The sequence below is a fragment of the Denticeps clupeoides genome, chromosome 18 (assembly GCF_900700375.1).
Source record: "Denticeps clupeoides chromosome 18, fDenClu1.1, whole genome shotgun sequence".
Lineage (NCBI taxonomy): Eukaryota > Metazoa > Chordata > Actinopteri > Clupeiformes > Denticipitidae > Denticeps > Denticeps clupeoides.
Window position 1 is genome coordinate 11596603 of NC_041724.1, and position 20054 is coordinate 11616656.

A 20054-nucleotide genomic window follows, 5' to 3' on the forward strand; every position below is an offset into this window, starting at 1 on the left:
AAAAATTATTATTTTTGTTATTATAAGAACTTTTTGAAAATTAAAATCCATTGCCATTAAATTACTCACAGTTCCAAATTAACTGAGGATCACTCCTGGCCCTGACTGACTTTGTAGTTGTGCACATCAGTGCTGTGCTGTTTGAAAAGCTGAAGATATAAATAAAAATATATAGAATATGAAAATCAACAGAATTTGGGCACCGGTACAGAAACTGAACTGGAGTGGTCATCTATAAAACAAGATTTATCTTAAAATAAGTTCAATGTGGGTTTATGGTGGTAGTAGCCTAGTGGGTAACACGCTCGCCTATGAACCAGAAGACACAGGTTCAAACTCTCATCCTCCCATCGTTCTACTGAGGGACTTTACATTTACAGCATTTATTAGTGTTCTCTGCTGCTACATCACTGTCTAGTACGGGAACGGCACTGTCGCTGAGCAGAAGGCCATCGGGGTTCCACTTCCCCCCATCTCTATGAGAAACACCTCATGCGTTGAGCTCTCAACATAATGAAGGACCCACACCATCCTTTACATGCCCTGTTCTTCCTCCTACCATCTGGCAGACGGTTCCGCAGCATCAGAACTGTAACTGCCAGATGTTGCAATGGCTTCTTCCACAAGCAGTCAGAGCTCTCAATGCACTGCCATCACCAGAACACTGTTAAAGTCAACAATCAAGGCACTTCCAGACTTATGCACCTGATCTTTGCACATCTCTGCTCTTTTTGCACATTCCTGCACATTTTTGTCTTGTCTTGTGTGTCCTGTATGAAATATCCAACATATCCACTTACAAGCATCCTACATGATGTTGAACCTGTTCATTGTACAGAAAAGTTGTACTTTTCTCCTGCAGAGAAACAGTTTTTTTTCTTTTATGATTGCACTATGGGGGGTCTATGTGAAACATTATTTCAATACACAGAATACTGTGTATACTGTTGTAGTGAAAATAAACCAATCTTGAAATCCCACTTACTACCATTGTGTCTCTGAGCAAGACAATTGAAAGTGAAGTGATTGTCATTGTGAAACACTGCAGCAAAGCACACAACAAAATGTGTCCTCTGCTTTTAACCCAAAACCATCATAGTGAGCAGTGGGCAGCCATGACAGGCACCCGGTGAGCAGTGTGTCGGAACGGTTCTTTGCTAAGTGGCACCTTGGGATTTGAACCCGCATCCTTCTGATTACGGGGCCGCTTCGTTAACCGCTAGGCCATTAATGACCCATTTAACCCTTAACACTTAACCCTGAGTGTCTCCTGGGGGACTGTCCCTGTAACTACTGATCGTAAGTCATTCTGGATGGAGCTGTCTGATAAATGCCGTAAATATAAATGTATTCGGTTATATTTCATGAGTTGAATGTATTGAGGAATGACATAAAAAAGTAGACACCTGATACTTCTCTCGGTAATACAAGGTCCTTTATCAGACAGTGAATGTAATTGGCATGAGTAAACCTTTACAGAAATAAGAGGAAATTAGTTTGTGGTATTATTACCAGGCCCCAGAGGAAAGCTGCACTCCCAAATGCCAGCCCCACACGAAACCAGTTTGGGTTGTGGGGATCCGGCTTAGATGCTGTGAACACAGATCTGCAAACAGCTGAAACGAAAGTGGAAAGTTTATTCTGTGATCGATCCCAATTTTGCAGTTTACAGTTTAAATGAAAAAGGAGCACTTGTTGGTTTCCAGATTTAAAACCACAGGCGCAGACACAACATGTAAGGATAAGGTAATCCTACAGAAAACGTTGTACAGGCATTTCACAACTCTTCATGGAACATATTCATATGAAATGATGGTAATGTCAAAAAAAAACACAAGCATATTTGTGCTTTGTTGCTCCCCTTTAGTTTAAGTATAACGTTGCTTTTCTAGCATCGAAGCGCTAAGCTAAGGTCAAGCAACCGAGAATACATGACACTGATTAACCTGGCGTAACAGTTCCATTTAGAATTATCTAAATATTTCCAAACGTGCAATCGTTGCTTAACTTACTCCTGCTGACTGCTGAAGTCCTCAGCAATTGCCGAGTGAAAGTCATTTTTTGCCGATATGGTTTCAGCTCAGAGATCGGTCGGAGTTCGACGTCACGCGAATCGACTTGTAGACCTGACAGCCTAAAACTGTTGATCGCAGAGCAGACGATGACATAGAAATGACGTGAATTAAAAAAAATAATAAATCGATCCCCAGAAGATTTGTGTCATTTGTTTTGAAAATGAGTTCATGTTCTGGTTCTGGGTTGATCTTTGCAAATTTACTAGAAGCTGACATTACAAAACATGTTTATAAAATATCTTGTTTGGTTTTGTTGATTTAAATAATGATTTTTTTGTCATTCTGAATGTACTCATAGTTTATGGAAAATACTTTTAAAACCTTTTTATTAGCAGATATCACTATTAGTGTTCCACTAATCAGAAGTCTATAAAAAAAAACAATACACATCTTAAACCAGACTGAAATTTTATAGAATTGTACAAAATCCCCATATTTATTTTTCCATCTGTCGATATTTATCTGTTTTAGCTAAATTTGTTCCTGTGCCCCTGTCTTATTTTGGAATTGTATTGTAAAAAATTATTTATTTTTGTTAAGCTTAATGTTTACGGTTCACTTGTTATCTGTATATATCATTCCAGTGCTTGTTCATTAGTAAATTTGTGTAATAAGTTAGGGTTAGGTGTGTTTAAGTAATCTTTCACTACCAGTGATTCTAAACATAAATATAGGATAACATTAGACTTAATCTGAAAGGTCAAATTTCCACATGCAGTGATTTTATTTTTACCCAAATGCAATCCACCCCAAATGTTAATTTAAAACATGATTTCATGAAACAATTATAAATAATTACATGTGGATACACTTAATCTGGTTTTAGAAAGAATCTGCTCCAGTTGCTCTAGTGCAATAACTAGAAACACCATGAATTCTTAAAATATTAAGCAAACATTTTCTTGCAGAAGGGCAAAAAAGGAAACCTGATACATGGAGAGCCAGCTTGAGATTTTTGGTGAGACAGTGACAAAGATGTGCAAAGTCATGGAAAGAGCTGTTATTATTGGCTGGTTGAGCGGTTGTTAAAAAATCCCACTCCCACACAGACTCTATGATATGATCAATTCCACTATAATTTGTGCTTGAGCTGCCCTCTCTGGTTCGTCCGCTGATGCTGGCTTTGAGAGCTGAGGAAGGTGTGGTCCAGATTCAGGTAGGTGGTGAGAAATTCTGGGAAATCACTCTTCTCCACCACCTCCAGGAACATAGAGGTAGCAGTGTGCAACCTTTGCTCATCTCTGTAGAGAAAAAAGTTTTACATTCCTCTGTCATGAACAAATGGCAGTCAACCATATTCATGGAAATATTGATACCTATATTGAACCTTTGACTGAGTCTTTATGAATAGGTTTTACAGATGAATTAATCCACATATTAAAAAATTCTGTTTGGCACTTGTGGTCATTTTATGTTTTGAATGAAATTATTCACCTTGCATTTTGACATCGAATGGTGTCTTTTAGGTCACCCACAATTCCTTGCGCTAAACTACGCACAAAGAGCCGTGTCACCATCCTCCCATCATCTTCTAGCCTCACCTGGTGATGGATCCACTGCCACACCTGGAAGAGTGGAGCCTCGTGTCACACTAGTGTTACTAAAGCCCCTACTCATAAGTACAAAAAGGTACCTGAGATCTAGAGATTTCTGCTGTGGCTGAATCCTCCACTTGGCCTCTGTAAAAGAAGTGTCCCCTTCCTGTGCGAAACAATCCAGTCCAGTGCTTGTTTATTTATATATTTATGCATATGAATCTTAAGATTTCAAAATTTGTTTAAAAACTATATTAGTATATAACCTGTTAGCCAAGCTTCGATGAACAGGATTCCCACGGAAATATTGTATTTTAGACCAAACAATGTGACTCCTCCCTAAAGAAATTGAAGTGAAAGTGAAGGGATTGTCATTGTGAAACACTGCAGCACAGCACACAGTGCACACAACAAAATGTGTCCTCTGCTTTTAACCATCACCCTGAGTGAGCAGTGGGAAGCCATGACAGGCGCCCGGGGAGCGTGCTTTGCTCAGTGGCATCTCAGTAGCACCTTGGCGAACTGTAATTCCTTCTGATTATGGGCCACTTCCTTAACAGCTAGGTTACTACTGTCCTCTGCTTTTAACCATCACCCTTGGTGAGCAGTGGCACCTTGGTGGATTGGGATTTGAACCGGCAACCTTCTGATTACGGGGCCGCTTCCTTAACCACTAGGCCACCACAGGCCCCAAAGAAAGATTCCACACATTGTACTTTTGTCCATTCCACAAAAAAAAAAAAAACATCACAGATGCACTTTACGTACAGCTGGCATAGTGAGCAGATCCTGTGGAGTCACTGTGAATCCATCATGGAGGTGACTGTTGCCCTGAGTGTTGTCACAAAACAACTGGTGGGGAGGAAGAGTCCAAGATGAAAACTTGCAGACATTGTCAGGGTTGGAAATATATTTCACAAATATATTTAAAATATGCATTTACTTGCTGCATTGGCTCAATCAGACCCATGTCATAAACCATGAAGCCATCAACTCCGGCTTTAATCTCTAGCAGCTTCAGTCTGTGAAATTAGGACACAGAACAGAGTAAAGTATTGTTGTCTGACTGATAATGTTTGCTTCCGTTTCTTCAGTGGATTTTCAAATTTCACCATTTCTGTGTGGGCACTAAAATCATACCTTGTGACCATGTTGAGAACCGAGCTGTAGATGGCGCTGTCTTTATTTTCAGGTAACAGCAATGCCACCATGCCACCAGTGGCGAGGGCACCTCTGCGATGGCAGGTTTGTACTAAGAGGTCCATGTAGGTCTTCAGGAAGTGCTTCTCCATGTTAACATACTTGCTGCGGTCAGGGAGCACAAATTCAGGGCGATGACCTGGAAATGAAACAAAGGCTTCCACATCTATCCGCCTTCAATTCTAGAAAGAATGTTTAAAATTCTGTGCAACATTTGTTGTATTAGATGTGTTAAATTTTCTGTGTTTTAGCTTTGCTTTGGCTAACCAAATTTATTGACGAAGGATGCAGAGTAATCCCAGATCCCACAGTTGAGGCCAGCAGAATGATCCCTCAGTTCATACAGGATCTCTTCCATTTCAAACGTTGCCAGAATGTTCTCTATCAGCACAGTGGCTTTAATACACCCATAAGGCAGAGCAAGCTGTGGATACACATGTATAGTTACTACTTCGATTTGGCAGATTTGTGTATAGGGTGGTAGTAGCCTAGTGGGTAACACATGAACCAGAAGACCCAGGTTCAAATCCCACTTAATACCATTGTGTCCCTGAGCAAGACACTTAACCCTGAGTGTCTCCAGGGGAGACTGTCCCTGTAACTACTGATTGTAAGTCGCTCTGAAAAAGGGTATCTGATAACTGCTGTAAATGTAAAAATAACTTTAGCAGTACCTTATCTTCAGTCCAGTTAAATATGCGATTCCATAACCGTGCCTCCAAATAGCTTTCAATCTGTGCAATAATATTAAATATTTATTTAATTGCAAGAGTAAATAAATGATTGAACTCAGGATGTTACATCTACTGTGAATTTAGACTGTGTAAAAATGATGCAAACATTTATTTAAGTGGGTAACTACAATATTAATATAGCACTGCAGGTTGAAATTTACTTTGGACAGGTAGAAAAAGGGTCCGCTCTGGTTTTGAAAGAGCAGCTGTCCATTGTGAAACATCAGGAGTCCAAAATCAAAGAGTGGACCAGGAACTTCTTTGCCATTTACCTACACACACACAAACATAAAATGTACCTGTTTTCTATAACTGTCAATATTTCAAACTATAACAAGACTGTACAATGAACACTCATAATAACAACAACACATAATGACTATTGCCCAAGTTCTCCATTACCATCATGCAATGTTCCACCATGTTCCAGGCACGAGGGCGAAGCATCAGCACAGGAGCCTGTGAGATTGGTGGACAGTCTAGCATGCAGGAAAGGAGATGAGTGGATTCTAAATACTACAAAATCTATCAGGATCATCAGATTTCCTTCTAAAACAACAACTTACTCTGAAAGTGGTTGCGAACTGCATTGTAAACATTGTAGATCCCTTTTATCTGATTGTGATATGTTGGACAGTTTCCATCATCAAAATCAACCTGGAGACACATTATAAATGAAATAATAAACCAAAACGTGCTTTCTAAGGGGATCACTTCACTGACTGTATTATGGTATGTTTATATCTGAACCTGGATCCCCTGGGCAGGTGACTGCAAAGCCTGAAGGAAGCGTTCAGTGTCACAGGGTGAAAGGTCACCAATGTCCACATGTCTGCACCGTAGTCTTGGTGGGACGGGGCTAACCCTCCAGTCTGCATCCCTAACGTGTGCTGAAGCCTCGCTGAATCCTGGGAGATCTCCTGATAGATCTAGCTGCACTTTGCGAAGTTTTCTAAGCCTCAGGATCTGGATAAAGGACAATGGCTTGCATTAGACATTCACAACGATAATAACATCAGGCGGCACTGAATCAGCATTTACCTTGTCAGCCTCAGGCTGGAAAGCGATGGTTAGCTCAGCCACAAATCTCAGGCACTCGGGGGATAAAAGAGTGTGGTGTTCATGCTCCAGACCTGGGGGAGCTGGGTCCACCTCCACCTCTATTCCTTCCTGTTTTTCTCACAGACACAAGGTCTTTTCGGCACATGCGTTTCCAGAATGCCATATTTCTATAATGGTTTAACATTACGAGTCTATGTATAAACAAGTATTTTACAAAAGGTTATGGAATAGGTTACAGAAAGTGCAAAAAATACACATACAACAGGATTCTAAAATGAATTATTATAAATGATATTAGCAAATACGCCATACTTTGATTTCACTTACGGACATTTTCTCTGTAGACTGCGGCGTGTCATGAAGTTGGACTTTGACTGTACCACAGGTCCTTGTTCTGCTGTTTGTTTAATATGTTTACCTCGTGTTAAAGGTGAACAGGAAAACTATGTTTAAATATATATTAACTATTTGTTAAATGACAGTTTGTTAAATAACACATTAGAACTGTTTAACATTGACAGCACGGAAATAATATTTTTTTATAAATATAAAAACAGAAAATTCTTCGTTGAATAACAAAATAAAAAGTACAGAGTAAATCTCGAAAACCAGGCGTCTCGGCTGGAGGACAAGGGTAATGAACTCCTGACCCCGCCTCGGGTGAAATCTCGCGATATCCGCGCGTCACGCTCTCGATCCGACGTGGCTTCAGACATAAACAGGGCTGGGGATCCCGTGTGATGCATCAGCAAATCCGCGCAGCAGCCGGATCAGGGCCGATAACAGCCCGCATAAAAGAGTTCATGCTGGATAACTTCAGATAGCAGGAACGTATGCGTCGCCATCATTATAGCTATAAGCGCACGTGCTGCTGTTTAACGTTTTGATATATTGACGCGGACAAGTGGGCCGGGAGGCTAACCATTGACACCGGAGTGCGATAGTCGCCTCTTATCGTCAGCATGACAGATGTGGAGTCCTCCCTGGAGTTCACCTCCTCCCTGAGCTCCTCGCTCCCTCCGCCCCGAACGCGGATCTTCAAGATCATCGTGATCGGAGACTCGGGGGTGGGCAAGACGTGCCTCACCTACCGCTTCTGTGCGGGCAAGTTCCCGGATAAGACCGAGGCCACTATCGGGGTAGATTTCCGCGAAAGGATCATCGAGATCGACGGCGAGAAAATCAAGGCGAGTTCGTCGTGGGGGAAAAAAAACCCCACAACAGTCTAGAATTACAATATCTATTTTTTTAATGTGGTCCACAACATGACGTTATGATGTGAAAGGCTGTAGAAAGAGGACCACTGCAGACCATGCTGGTCATGTAGGTCCCGATGACGTCATTGCCGCGATGCCCAGAAAACACAGGATGCTTCCACAGGCGTTGCAGGGCGTGTAGTGCAATATTCAATATTATGCTAATTGATTAAAAGCATTACATATATCTGTTCTGTAACAGCGTCCCACTTTCGGCATGGAAGCGATGTTGCAACTTATTTGTCGAGGTCGAGGTCTGGCTTTCAGTCAAATTAATGTATTTTGAGAGTTCAGTAAATACTATGAATGACTTCTGGATTGTTGAGGAAAGGACCAAATACTTCAGTGGTAGGGCTGCAGAGGGCGACTTTACCCGTTTTTATACATACAGAATCAGTCCCTTATTTGTTGGCCGAGTAAATCATCAAATCACACAAGGAATTTGTTCCTTGATATATGATGTAAAAAGCAAAGTACCATTTTTGTACAATTATCCATCCTCACAGAATTTTTTTTCTCTGGAACGGTAAGATTTCTATCCGATCTGGCCTTTCTCCCACATGGAAATTTTGTTCAAAGCAACGACCAGCTGCTTTTGTCTGAAAGTGGCTTTGTTTCTGTGCCGGCTCCACTGCGCAACCCTGACGTATCAGCCCAGCCTCCAACCTGACCTATAACCCCAAACGTGTCATACATACAACAATGGTGGCTAAAGCCAGAAATATACTTGCTGTGAGCTTCCTATGTGTATCCATACACAGCTGCATTGTTAACGTTTGTGCTGATATACTTGCATCTGTACTGTGTCGTAATCTATAGTGTGTACTGCTTACCACCAGGGGTCGGCAACCGGAAAACCCGTTTTCGTGTGGACAGGGCCTAAGACTATTTTTTGCAATGTGTGTAAACAATTAATAATAAAAAAAGACAACACATTACACAAAGTGCACACAATAAATTAATGTAATTAATGAAAATAGAGAATGTGCTGTGGCTCAGCTATTAATAAGAGTGACGTCATGATCCTCAGCCTCTGTATGGGCTGGCGTGAGGGAGGAGCTCAGTAAGGTTGTTCAGGGTGGGAGAGTCATGAGGTTATTTTTCCTGCCCGTATACTTGATGGTGAAGTATACCAGCCCTGGAAGGAGGGCAGGGGCACCCCAAGAAGCATTGATTTGCAATATTCGACTATTTTCAGCCTGTTTTGTATCATTGCCCATCATCTGTACATAATTGGCTGGAATGCATAGAAAAGATGATCTCATCTTTGAACATTACTCACAACTGGCCGCTGTTTTGGTGTAATGTGATTAGGCCCAGAAGCGCCACCGTGTATAATGGAGGCAGTGGTGAATACAGGATTCGTTCGTCCACCTTTTTTTTCATCAGCTGTTAAAGGAATATTTTTAATAATTAGATAGATGTTTGGTTACTTTTATGCTGTTTCAGAGTAAAAACAACAACAACAACCATTACAATTAATCAGTAAGTGACTAAAGCTCCAGTTGAATGAATGTGCTCATGCTCATCTGCTCACCCGAACGCTCTTCTCCCATTTCCTGCTCCAGCTCCAGTTATGGGATACTGCCGGTCAGGAGCGCTTCCGCAAGAGCATGGTTCAGCACTACTACAGAAACGTCCATGCTGTCGTCTTCGTGTATGACGTCACCAGTGCGACGAGTTTCCGAAGCCTTCCTGCCTGGATCGAAGAGTGCAAGCAGCATTCGCTGGGCCACGAGGTCCCCAGGATCCTCGTGGGAAACAAGTGCGACCTTCGACACGCAGCCCAGGTTGGTACGGACGTGGCGCAGCAGTTCGCTGACGCTCACTCCATGCCTCTGTTCGAAACGTCCGCCAAGAACCCGCAGGCTGACGAAGATGGCAAGCGAAGCAACAGTGACCACGTCGAGGCCATCTTCATGACTGTCGCGCACAAACTGAAATCCCAGAAGCCTCTGGTGCTGAGCCAGCCGGCTGGGACCAGGGACACAGTGTTGCTGAGAAGCAGGAGGGAGGAAGAGGAGAAGGGCAGATGGAGCTGCATGTGTTGAGGGAGTTCAGCTGACTCGGGAAAGGGAAATGCGATCGCCCGTCACCCCGCCACGAGTGGTCATTAACTGAGAACTTGGAACCGAGGTGTTCCTGTGTTGATTTTATCTGTTCATCAGGGTCAACGGAATTTCCCATTTTCACCTGCTTAAAAATAAATAATTGCTGAGTTTTGACTCTTCTCACTCATACGCACATTTTCTTTAGCTTAATGTAAAGTGAAGGGAATAGACCAAGTGGTCCAGTATCTAAACCATAACACTATTGCAGAACTGTTGTTAAATGTGTGTGTTCGTGTTCTGTAGTCATGCTAGTCATTAACTGCCTTTCGTCCGACACACAATGATGTCTACCAAGAATTATGGGTGTTGCTGCTCTGCCATTGTAATTTTTTATTTTTTTATTTGTGCAAGAGAAGAATTAAAATGCAGAACACATACCTCTTGTATTACAGCTTTCATGCATGGCACAGTAACGCGGCGTTACGACGGTGGTCCTCCCAGTAATCACTCCCGTTTTCGTGCTCCTCAGCGTCTCATAGCCTGCATGCCAAATACTGAAGAAGAATTCAGGTCGATATTGTCGTATGCCAACTTAGGTACAGGCCAACTGCAGCAGGTTCTGTGGGGGGTCGGTCTCATTGATGCTTTTCAGACTCGTTCTTTTTAGTTATTTCATTCACCACCCACATTCTTTACTAGAAAAAAGTTATGCCATGCTGGTTTATACGTCAACCAACGTTGTCTTGTGTCCAACCAGAAAATAAGTCATAATACAGGGACTTCAGTTTACTGATTGATTGTCATTATCTAAGTGCCCTTTTTAAAAATAAAAGTTATTTTCAGTCATGCCTTTCTTGTGTTTGGTGCCTAAAGGGATTTACCCATGATTTTCTTGTGTAACTTATTTTTAATACTTTGAGTTTGAAATGTCCTTAGTGCACTAATGATTCATGGTGAAAGCACAAGGGGTTTAATAATTAGACTGGTCAGTCATCCGTTCCATCTGATCCACTGAGGATGTAAGGGAATAATGTCCGTACTGTAATGGTTTACAAGCTGTGTAACAGAAATTCTGTATAACCTGGCAATAAAGCACCCAAACCATTCAGTGGCATTCAGTTGCGGTTCTTTAAAATGTTCAGTTTTTTTTTCGTCTGAGATCGTTTGACAAAATCTACAAATACATAGAGAAAAAGAATGGTTTCATTTTAAATATAAAACATTTTATTTGTAAAATAACATAAAAGCAGACCATTGCAAACTGGGACCAATGAAAATAGACAAGTCTGACATGAACTGGGACCAATAAGTCTGACGTGATGTGTCTGATTTGGCTACTACAGAACAATATTATTCTGCTGGAATGCATCACACTTTACCTCACAGGTGCACAGCTGTATCCACGGAAACGAGTATCGGTATTTACACTTTTCCTCAGTGCCTGACTTTTACATATGGCTTGTAATCTTTTGGCACACATTGATATATATATATACACAAACAGGGTAACATAAATAACAGAAATCATACTTAGACACAAGTCATCCTGAAGTTAAAAAGCCCCCAAAACATGCAGAGGTACGTTTAAACATGCAGAACACTCCAGATAAAAAAAAAATTATAATAATAAAATGACAGAATAAGTCTCATGCAAGTCTGCTGTAAGGAGGTGGTTTAGACGAGACATCTTCCTCTTGCTCTGAGCATTTGTCCATGAATGTCACAGGTGAGTTAAACAGTCGGTCACCACCCCCTGCTGGCAAGACAGAGGCTTGTATCACATACGCTATTGTTCAAAAGGGTCACAGAGTTCATTTAGAAATATCCTCAAATTCAACACACTGTCTGGAAAGGGTTTATGCTTTAAATGGTTAAACAATTGAAATATCTGCCTAAATATAGAGAAGCACATTGTAGAATGCGGTGTTCACTTAAAAAGTGAAATTGAAGTGATTGCACAGCACACAGTTACAACAAAATGTGTTCTCCACTTTTAACCATCACTCTTGGTGAGCAGTGGGGCAGACATGACAGGCGCCCGGGGAGCAGTGTGTGGGGACGGGGCTTTGCTCAGCTGCACCTTGGCGGGTCGGGATTCAAACCGGCAACCTTCTGATTACATGGCCGATTCACCACTGCCCCCTAATGCAGGTCTGTCACATTAATATGTTCATGGAATAACAGACAAGGCTTCTAGAACTTGCTCAGTACAGCTGAAAGCTGTTGATAATGAGGCAATAAAACAAGCCCTTTCAGGCTATTTAAGTATCTTTGTTTCTCAGTTCTTACCTTGACGGGTGCACACCAGCTCTGTGTCAGTACAGGGGTCACTCTGAGGAACCAAGGACTCCTGAGAACCCACAAAAGCATCACTAACCTGCTGATTACACTATAACCAGCAAACGTGCTCCTCTCACCGCTATCGCATGTTTGTTCGCATCACTACGGCACAGTAAGGCACATTTAGGAAACAATTGTTCGGAACATAAAATAAATAAATAAATAAATAAATAAATAAATAAAATAGGTGAAAACTCCAGTCCAGACTGAACGTTGATGTTGTAAATGACTCTGGTAGCTGGAAATTTATGTTAATGACGGAATATCTGCATATATGTAGAGAGAAAGTATATCAGCAGCAATTAGTCTTGAATTCCAGTGGCATTTTGTGTTTGTTCAAAGCTTCATTCATTTTTAGAAATTCCCTTTCAATCCTATTAGCACAGCTGATTAAAACTGGCCATATTCACACTGGTCGTCTCTAGTTTGTCTGGCTGTTTTGGGACTTTGTGAAATGAGCACCACCTCACATTTCACAACATTAGAAACCCAGGATGGAGGTAGAGTCAGGGAGGTACGAGCTCACCAGGCCAGTGTGTCGGTCGTAGCAGGCACAGAAGGGCAGGCTGCGACATCCTACATACATGATCAGACTGGCGACAACAAGAGACGCCAGCGAGGCCAGCAGCATTGTGACGTTCGCTCCTCTAACCAATCGGCTGAGAGCAAATTTCTAGAGAGAAAACAAAAAAGGAGCAGATGAACGGAGAAGCGTTTTGCAGTTCGGAGGTGAAGGGGAGGAGCTGGATAAGCGAAGGAGCATACCACTTCGACAATATGATGGTGGAAGATTTCGTCGTCCTCTTCCCCGTAGCTCAGAGTCAGGCTGGCGTAGCTGACCACGACCACGCCAGCGACGTGGGACAGCAGCGTCGAGGCCACCATCACGTTCACCTGAACCATCACTCAATTCAACACCGGCCGCATGACCTTCAAAAAGCTGGGTCTGCAGAAACCTACCAGAAGTGGGTTCTTCCTCTGCGATGCAAAGAGAGCGAATGCTCCTGGTACAGCCATGAACTAAGAGGAGGAAAAGAATGAACGTGAGAAACCCCCGGCTGGTTTTAGTGGTGAACTAGCTTGAAACACCTAAAATGGCTGTTTTTCCCTTTTCGTTGTCCAATTTACTCCATTTTTTTTTTTTTACTTTTGACTGCTGCGTGGTGTCAAACAATTTTTATTACTATTTTATGTACGACTATATATAGAAAACCAAACCTCAGTCAGTTATGTAGTTGTGGGTATTTTTTTCTGCACTGTTGAAACGAGTGGACCAGATTTGGTGTTGTGATTAACATAACCTTGTTCAATAAAATACCTACCTGAATATTATTTAAGGTGGGAATACCCATAATGCACTTGGTGAAGATTTAATGACACAGCAACTTTTAAAAGTCGTGTATTGAGATTTGAACCAAAAGGTGGAAGGAAAAAACAAAACACACAAAAAAAAAAACGATGCACAGCTTACAAGGCCGGACCAGAGTGGAGCTCTGGTGATGCTGAGGGTGGTTTCCTTGCGGAAAAGCGCGTCGATGCAGCCGCCGACCAGGCACATGGCCGCGCAGGTCACCTGCAGCACGGCCAGCGGCATGACACCTCGTTGGTGGAAGATGTAGTACCTGTAGTGGTCCATCACGTGACGTCTTCCCACTTGATCCTGACCCAGAACGTCCGATAGTCAAACACTAACATACATCCTGACTTAACATAAATACTCTGCAAACTGAGTTCCCATTTACACGCCAACCAATCAGAATTCACGAACAAGAAGCGAACGATTGTCCACGGGTGGTAGTAGCTTAGTGGGTAACACACTCGCCTATGAACCAGAAGTGGGGGTTCAAATCCCACTTACTACCATTGTGTCCCTGAGCAAGACCCTTAACCCTAAATTGCTCCGGGGGGGACTGTCCCTGTCACTACTGATTGTAAGTCGCTCTGGATAAGGGCATCTGATAAATGCTGTAAATGTAATTGTTCATTGTTCGCGCTTTAAAAGCGGCGTACGTACCGTCAGGCTCCTCTGCGGGTTCAGGCGCCACTTCCGGCTGGCGGCAGGTGAACGACCCGCGAGCGCGCGTCACTCGTTAACCTGCGCACGCAGGTGCCGCGCAGCTGCTGCCGCCGGCTTCGCTGAGCCGACTCTTTTGATTCAGTTCGCCTTAAGGATTTGTTCTTTGGCAACAGCAGTTTCGCGAACGCCACGTTAGTGGATTTGTAGCTTGATTGCATCAAATGCATTGAAAATAACTAGTGTTTAACTAATTAGTCATCTGTGCAATATCTCCCAAATACGTTTCTGCTCCATATGGTGAGGTTAATACTTTAATACTTTTTAAATAACCCTTTAAATGTCTATTTCCATGGCCTACAGACCACTACGGTTTATATATATATATATATCATCTGTGGTTGGCCTACTGGTTAATGAAGCGGCCCTGTAATCAGAGGGTACTGTCCCCACATTGCTGCCCACTGCTCACCATGTGTGATAGTTAAAAGCAGAGGGCACAATTTGTTGTGTCACCGTGTGCTGTGAAGTGTTTCACCATGACAATCACTTCACATCTATCCTTGCAAATCTTCTTGTCTAGTCACTAGCTCCTTCTGTGTCCAAAAATGGTGAACAACATCAATTTAAACTATGCTTCATATCCAGACTCTTAAACAACTTTGTTGTCTGGTTTGGACCAAAAATACGCTCAAAGAACAAGCAACACAGGAAGGCACAATAGATACAGTTTACACACCTTTTTTTAATGATAATTTTTTGTTGTGAGTAGAGCAGTTTTCCTTAAGAATTCTACACCCCACAAAACACTTTCTTATAAAGGCCTGCAAAACCGCACCAGTGACCTTGCAATTGCACCAGTCACATACAGACACAAACTCACATCATACACACACTCACTCGCTCTTGTAAACATTCCCCAATACCTCACTTGTTATATTTTATAGTCAGCAGATAGAGGAGTATTGATCTAAGGCTTAGAGCAGAGTAAATGCAAATATAAATACAGTAATTACTCAACATAATACTACAGTTTTGAACACTGCTGAGAGTTAGCTGTCAGTGAAGGCAAGAGTAAATCATTGTATTACTGATCTGCTGAAAGTAGCAGCACAACATTTCTCCAAACGGTGGGCATGAACACAGTGGAAACTGCATCTGCACATTTCACTAGGTGCATCAGTCATTTTCCCCTGCCCCTGTTCTCATGGAGACCACCCAGACGACATCATCATCATCATCATCATCGAGGTTTAAAGCAGAGCAGAGCATATTGAAACAGGAAACCTGTTTGCTTGTTGTAGTGCATAGTTCTCCTGGGTTTGGTGTGCATCTGAGAGGTGTTCCTTGCCAAAATTGTGCTGATCTCCACGGCATTGCAAATCCTTCCCCATGTGTTGGCAACCTGTTCATGCTATATGGCTATGGGGATGTGTTGTATCAAGAATCCAAAAGATGCTGGATTTCCTTACAACGTGATTTCATGAAGAGAGAATCCATTATTACTCCTGATTACATGGAACAACTTGATAAGATGATGGGTGTTAAGTTCAAATTACTGAGAGGGTTGAGAAACACGTATCAGACATTTGAGGTAAGAAGGACATTTACTCTGCGTGAAAGTACTGAGCCCCAGCGGGAATGTATCTGGGCCGCAGTATTCAGGCAGATTGGGAGACACACAGAGGGTTTGAGGGTAGAATGGGTGTAGCAGAAGAGGGCATGAAGATCACCACAGAGAGGGCATTTAAGAAGAATGACTGCATCCCTGCATCACTTCTCGTTCCTGAAATTCCCGAAGTTCCTGTTTGTACCATTCTGGCGCTTCTGGCCCTGACTTCCCAGAGGTCTCATGATCATAACCGTATGCAACTGTGAGCTCCTCATCTTTATGCACTGCCCGGACAGTCCTGATGCACTTTATAGGTCCAAAGCGAGGATGGACATATCTAACGGAAGAACACAGCAGAATAAAGCAAATAAGTCAAGCTCTATATAAAGCGATCGAAGGTTGAGTATTATTATCCACACTCACGGGTCATATTTGCAGTTGGGTGTGAAGGAGTGGTTGGCTTTGTGACCAAGTGATGCACAGTATTTGTCTATCTGATTAAAAGGCTCAGGAACATCAATGACAGTGTCTTCATCCAATGAAATGGTATTACCATTCATGGACCAATCACGGCTATCCACCTAAGGGCTCATAAATTAAAGCATTGCAAGGTTTGTACTTTACCACACATTACAAAAAAAACACACATTACCTCTGAATGCGTAATGCGCACGCCATTGTAAAAAGCCACGACAGTGTCCGATTTGGCATTAGTCTTGGCAAACAGCCCTTCCCCTGCTCCTGGGATCAGTGACTGTGCTACATACACACTGAGGAAGGACAGAACTGTAAGTGTTCACTAATGGAGGAACGGCGAAGTCATTGGCTTATAAATAATAAGCATTATTAAGCATTACATTATACAGCTATGAACAACCACATCTTTCTTTGTTAATTTAATGTAGTCACTTCAAGTGTTCCACACACAAATTCAACATTATCATTACATTGTTTATGACAAATAGAAACTGTTTGTAGTTTAGTATTTAAACCCATTCTCCTTTTAATAATTAATAACTAACTGCTTTTTTCCCCAGACCTGTATATGGTTTAGCACATCAACTTGTGTGTAATGTGGGGGTTACGATAGGATACATACTGCTTGCCCTCATAAGGATCAGGCAGAAGTTTGTGGCCAGATATACAGGCTGATGTCGATTTGTCATAGGAATAAACAGGACCTGAAAAAATATACTAAATTATGCATGTTTGCATTAGCCTTTGCATGATCATGCAAACAAATCAGGTAAAATCTGAGAAATTATTCTTTTGTCATTCCTGCAATATTTGCTTATATATACACACTCACTGTCTTGTGCAAATTCAAAGTGTGGGCGGCCATTCTCTTGGGAGGTCAGGGTGGCGAGTTGCCCCTTGATCAGCTCCCCCTCAACAAAGGTACCATAGAGAGCCGTGCAGCAGTCAGGGTAAACGTATGCAACATGATTGCCTGTCATCTCTCCATCCTCATTCACTTCTCCAACCACACCCCCCCGGTCCTGCAGATACACAGAAATGTCTCAAAGTCACAAAATGTCAGATTGCTTAAAAAAAATCAATAAAATTATATATTTCATATAAATAATTTGTATTCCATTATATTTATTCCAAAACTTTAAGGCCTGGAAAATTCTCTTTTCAAATTTGTCATTTTCCAGGATTTTAAGGAAACCTTGTATATAAATGGCATCAACAGAAAAGCCAGTTTGCTGACACGTAGATGTCAAGAGACACAAATGAACTCCACCTGAGAGATTTTATGCACGACAGTCTATGTAGAACAATCATACCGGTGCTGTGATACAATAATAGATGGACTTTGGTGACGAATTAAACGAAGGCTCGAGGCTAAGAATTTTCCTCTAACATTTTTTATAATCGAATCATTTGAGTTACTCGAATAATCGTTTCAGCCCTAGTGAGAACCCACTAACAAAACTGACACAAAGTGTGTGTGTGTGTATATAGAGACACACACACACACACACAGTAATACTCAGAGAGAGAGACACACACACACACAGTAATACTCAGGGGGTGTATGAGGTATAGCAGGAGATGGGGATGTAAAATGAAATGGTGATGGCTGGGATTGCGCATGAGAAGATGACGTCATGTCGATGTGTCGACTCAACTCGTTCTTACCGACTAAGCTACTACCACCCTAGTTATTGTTGGATAAGTTAATCTGAAAAAATCTGAAGTTGTTAATGTCCTAATATATAACACACACACACACACACACACACACACACAGTGCTGGAACGTGTGTGATTGTGTACCACACAACCCCTGTTTAGGCTACTCAAAACCAGTCATACTCACAGAGTAATAAACCCAGCAGAGTCCACATCGTATGTTGTCTTTGTACTGGCCCTTAAATACGAGGCGGCTGTCCGGGTCGTACTCCTGGGCAGGGCCGTTCAGCTCCCCATCAACATAAGTCCCGTGCAAAGCACCTCCATCTTCATAGCGATACACCCCTTGTCCCTGCAGAGCATCGTCGATGTAGAAACCCTCCAACGTGCTGGAGAGCGAGAAATACACACGTCAACTGGCGCAATCAATTCCAGCCAAGGCCAGAGTGGGACTCATTTTCAACCCAGGAGTTGATGCCTCAGACGACCCACTTTAGACCTATTATTATTAAAATCATGTCATTAGAACCTTACCTGTGAAGTCTACAATAGTGCATGGTTCTGTAAAGCCCTGTAATTCAGTCTATTTTTCCAAAATAGTTCCAATTCAGTGCAAGTCAGGGTTGTTTCACAATGTAGACTATTTCAACACACTTCTAACATGTATTTTTTTAATTTATTTTACTATACATAATTTTCAACAATAAAAATATTAAAAACTTCAGACTGAAGTTTCAAACCCAAAATTTAGAAGGGCCCACCAGGAATTTTCCCGGTCCTCCTGATTAGCAACTCTGCGCCTGATTCCAGGTCATTCTACGGATTTCAGAAACGATCAAGAGCAGCTCAGTCTTTACTGTGGACTATGTGATTTATAATAGAAATCGATTGTAGCTAAAGGCACTAACCTGCCATCAAAAAAGAAGAATTTCCCTTTTCCATTCTTCTCCCCATGAACAAAGTGTCCCTCAAAGCGATCACTCGAGGAGTAGGTGACTGTGCAGAAACCATGCGGCAGCTCGTCCTCATCCAGGGGACCTAACGGAAAAAAAGAAAACAAATTGCAATTTGATTATATGTGACATTAGGAGTGCGACATAAAATGTTCACATTTCTACTGAATCATGACAACACAGCGATGCGATACGACAAACAAGTTTTCTAACTGGCGGTAGAATTGGATGTAGTTGATTGAATTGGTTAATTCCTCAAATCTACCGATCCCGAAAATCAATAAGGGTCGAAAACGTGACCGTCCGTGGGTCTCTGAGCAGCAGAATCCCCCCCCAGGAACCACGTCGCGCCGCCAACTACTTTCTCTCACTTTTACTTTCATTTGGCCCGAGAGCGACAGGGAGCGACACCGCGAGGTGTCTGTTTTCTCTGCTGCTGTTTTTAAAAACGAGCTGTTTCTTTTTTGGAAGATGGCACCCAGCCCGGCCGCTGCTCCTCTCCTGCGGAAATAAACGCCGGGGTGTCGGTGCCTAGCGCGGCCCGGACTGCGGGTTCGCGGTGCGAAGAAGTTGACACAGATTTTGTTGTTTTTTTTTTAAAAAACAAAACGTAGAAAAAAAAAGATATATAGACTTATTCTCCGCAGACCCACCTTCCACCACTTCTTCCATGTTGTCGTCGTCGCTGTCCATGTCGGCGCTGTCGCCTGCTCGACGCACCGTCGCCGCGTGCCGTTGTCGCTTTTAACGGCGCTGCGTGCTGCTGACCGGCGCGCGGGGTCTGACGTCACCGCGTCGCCGCCAGACGGACGCACGGAGCCGGCGCCGAGGTCGCCCTCCCCTGAAGGCGCAATGAAAGCGGCCTCATGCTCAGTGAGAGCACGACAACGAGCATTTAAACTTATTAAAATCATTCTTTATTTGTGTTTTTCTGCGTTACTTGTTGTGTTTTGTTTCCCACTCTTTGTGCAGCTTATTCATTTAAATTCTGTTCTGAACGCAAGATAAAGCCTTTAGAATAATAAATGAATGTTACTGTTTACTTGGGTGTGTTATTATGAATTATAACCATCTGTTCTTGCTT

The 20054-nt window shown here is 42.4% G+C and overlaps 4 protein-coding genes across 8 annotated transcripts; 1 reads left to right on the forward strand and 3 right to left on the reverse strand.

The window, feature by feature from the left end:
• Window positions 1–2466: 2466 nt before the first annotated feature.
• On the reverse strand, window positions 2467–10588 carry ugl (ureidoglycolate lyase). 2 transcript variants are annotated; one of them, XM_028960423.1, is made up of 18 exons: window positions 10352–10588; window positions 9400–10058; window positions 9145–9251; window positions 6934–7003; window positions 6586–6714; window positions 6295–6510; window positions 6111–6201; window positions 5947–6023; window positions 5706–5816; window positions 5485–5544; window positions 5078–5234; window positions 4751–4949; window positions 4554–4632; window positions 4379–4462; window positions 3877–3949; window positions 3709–3776; window positions 3510–3640; window positions 2467–3316 (listed from the first exon to the last, which is right to left on the reverse strand). In XM_028960423.1, exons 3-18 carry the CDS (start codon window positions 9246–9248, stop codon window positions 3148–3150), a joined length of 1818 nt encoding a protein of 605 aa, XP_028816256.1. In that variant the 5' UTR covers window positions 9249–9251; window positions 9400–10058; window positions 10352–10588; the 3' UTR covers window positions 2467–3147. The 2 variants fall into 2 exon arrangements, with proteins under 2 accessions (XP_028816256.1, XP_028816257.1); XM_028960424.1 differs by lacking the exon at window positions 6934–7003.
• On the forward strand, window positions 7291–11019 carry rab33ba (RAB33B, member RAS oncogene family a). The gene is made up of 2 exons (XM_028960425.1): window positions 7291–7793; window positions 9431–11019. Exons 1-2 carry the CDS (start codon window positions 7569–7571, stop codon window positions 9911–9913), a joined length of 708 nt encoding a protein of 235 aa, XP_028816258.1. The 5' UTR covers window positions 7291–7568; the 3' UTR covers window positions 9914–11019.
• A 95-nt stretch (window positions 11020–11114) lies between these two features.
• On the reverse strand, window positions 11115–14309 carry LOC114768368 (uncharacterized). 2 transcript variants are annotated; one of them, XM_028960602.1, is made up of 7 exons: window positions 14268–14309; window positions 13725–13913; window positions 13214–13273; window positions 13019–13147; window positions 12780–12926; window positions 12203–12263; window positions 11115–11666 (listed from the first exon to the last, which is right to left on the reverse strand). In XM_028960602.1, exons 2-7 carry the CDS (start codon window positions 13887–13889, stop codon window positions 11560–11562), a joined length of 669 nt encoding a protein of 222 aa, XP_028816435.1. In that variant the 5' UTR covers window positions 13890–13913; window positions 14268–14309; the 3' UTR covers window positions 11115–11559. The 2 variants fall into 2 exon arrangements, with proteins under 2 accessions (XP_028816435.1, XP_028816434.1); XM_028960601.1 differs by lacking the exon at window positions 14268–14309 and having other exon boundaries at window positions 11115–11669; window positions 13725–14143.
• Window positions 14310–14992: 683 nt separating this feature from the next.
• Window positions 14993–19756, reverse strand: setd7 (SET domain containing 7, histone lysine methyltransferase). Of its 3 annotated transcripts, XM_028960290.1 has the most exons (8): window positions 19624–19756; window positions 18926–19055; window positions 18205–18406; window positions 17189–17378; window positions 16979–17060; window positions 16532–16649; window positions 16303–16460; window positions 14993–16216 (listed from the first exon to the last, which is right to left on the reverse strand). In XM_028960290.1, exons 1-8 carry the CDS (start codon window positions 19661–19663, stop codon window positions 16015–16017), a joined length of 1122 nt encoding a protein of 373 aa, XP_028816123.1. In that variant the 5' UTR covers window positions 19664–19756; the 3' UTR covers window positions 14993–16014. The 3 variants fall into 3 exon arrangements, 2 of the variants coding, with proteins under 2 accessions (XP_028816123.1, XP_028816124.1); XR_003743019.1 differs by lacking the exons at window positions 14993–16216; window positions 16303–16460 and having other exon boundaries at window positions 16979–17073; XM_028960291.1 differs by lacking the exons at window positions 14993–16216; window positions 16303–16460; window positions 16532–16649 and having other exon boundaries at window positions 16912–17073.
• Between the last annotated feature and the right edge of the window lie 298 nt (window positions 19757–20054).

Coding starts and splice junctions, on each gene's coding strand:
- rab33ba (XM_028960425.1), top strand. CDS start 7,569: ATGACAGATGTGGAGTCCTCCCTGGAGTTCACCTCCTCCCTGAGCTCC. Junction 7,794..9,430: donor TCGACGGCGAGAAAATCAAG/GCGAGTTCGTCG, acceptor TTCCTGCTCCAG/CTCCAGTTATGGGATACTGC.
- ugl (XM_028960423.1), bottom strand. CDS start 9,248: ATGAAAAAAAAGGTGGACGAACGAATCCTGTATTCACCACTGCCTCCA. Junction 6,024..6,110: donor AGTTCGCAACCACTTTCAGA/GTAAGTTGTTGT, acceptor CCTGCATGCTAG/ACTGTCCACCAATCTCACAG. Junction 3,777..3,876: donor CATCGAAGCTTGGCTAACAG/GTTATATACTAA, acceptor TGTTTCGCACAG/GAAGGGGACACTTCTTTTAC.
- LOC114768368 (XM_028960601.1), bottom strand. CDS start 13,889: ATGGACCACTACAGGTACTACATCTTCCACCAACGAGGTGTCATGCCG. Junction 13,274..13,724: donor CTCCACTCTGGTCCGGCCTT/GTAAGCTGTGCA, acceptor TCCTCCTCTTAG/TTCATGGCTGTACCAGGAGC. Junction 11,670..12,202: donor GCTGGTGTGCACCCGTCAAG/GTAAGAACTGAG, acceptor CTGTCTTGCCAG/CAGGGGGTGGTGACCGACTG.
- setd7 (XM_028960290.1), bottom strand. CDS start 19,663: ATGGACAGCGACGACGACAACATGGAAGAAGTGGTGGAAG. Junction 16,650..16,978: donor GATCCTTATGAGGGCAAGCA/GTATGTATCCTA, acceptor GTCCTTCCTCAG/TGTGTATGTAGCACAGTCAC. Junction 16,461..16,531: donor TGCGCATTACGCATTCAGAG/GTAATGTGTGTT, acceptor ATGAGCCCTTAG/GTGGATAGCCGTGATTGGTC.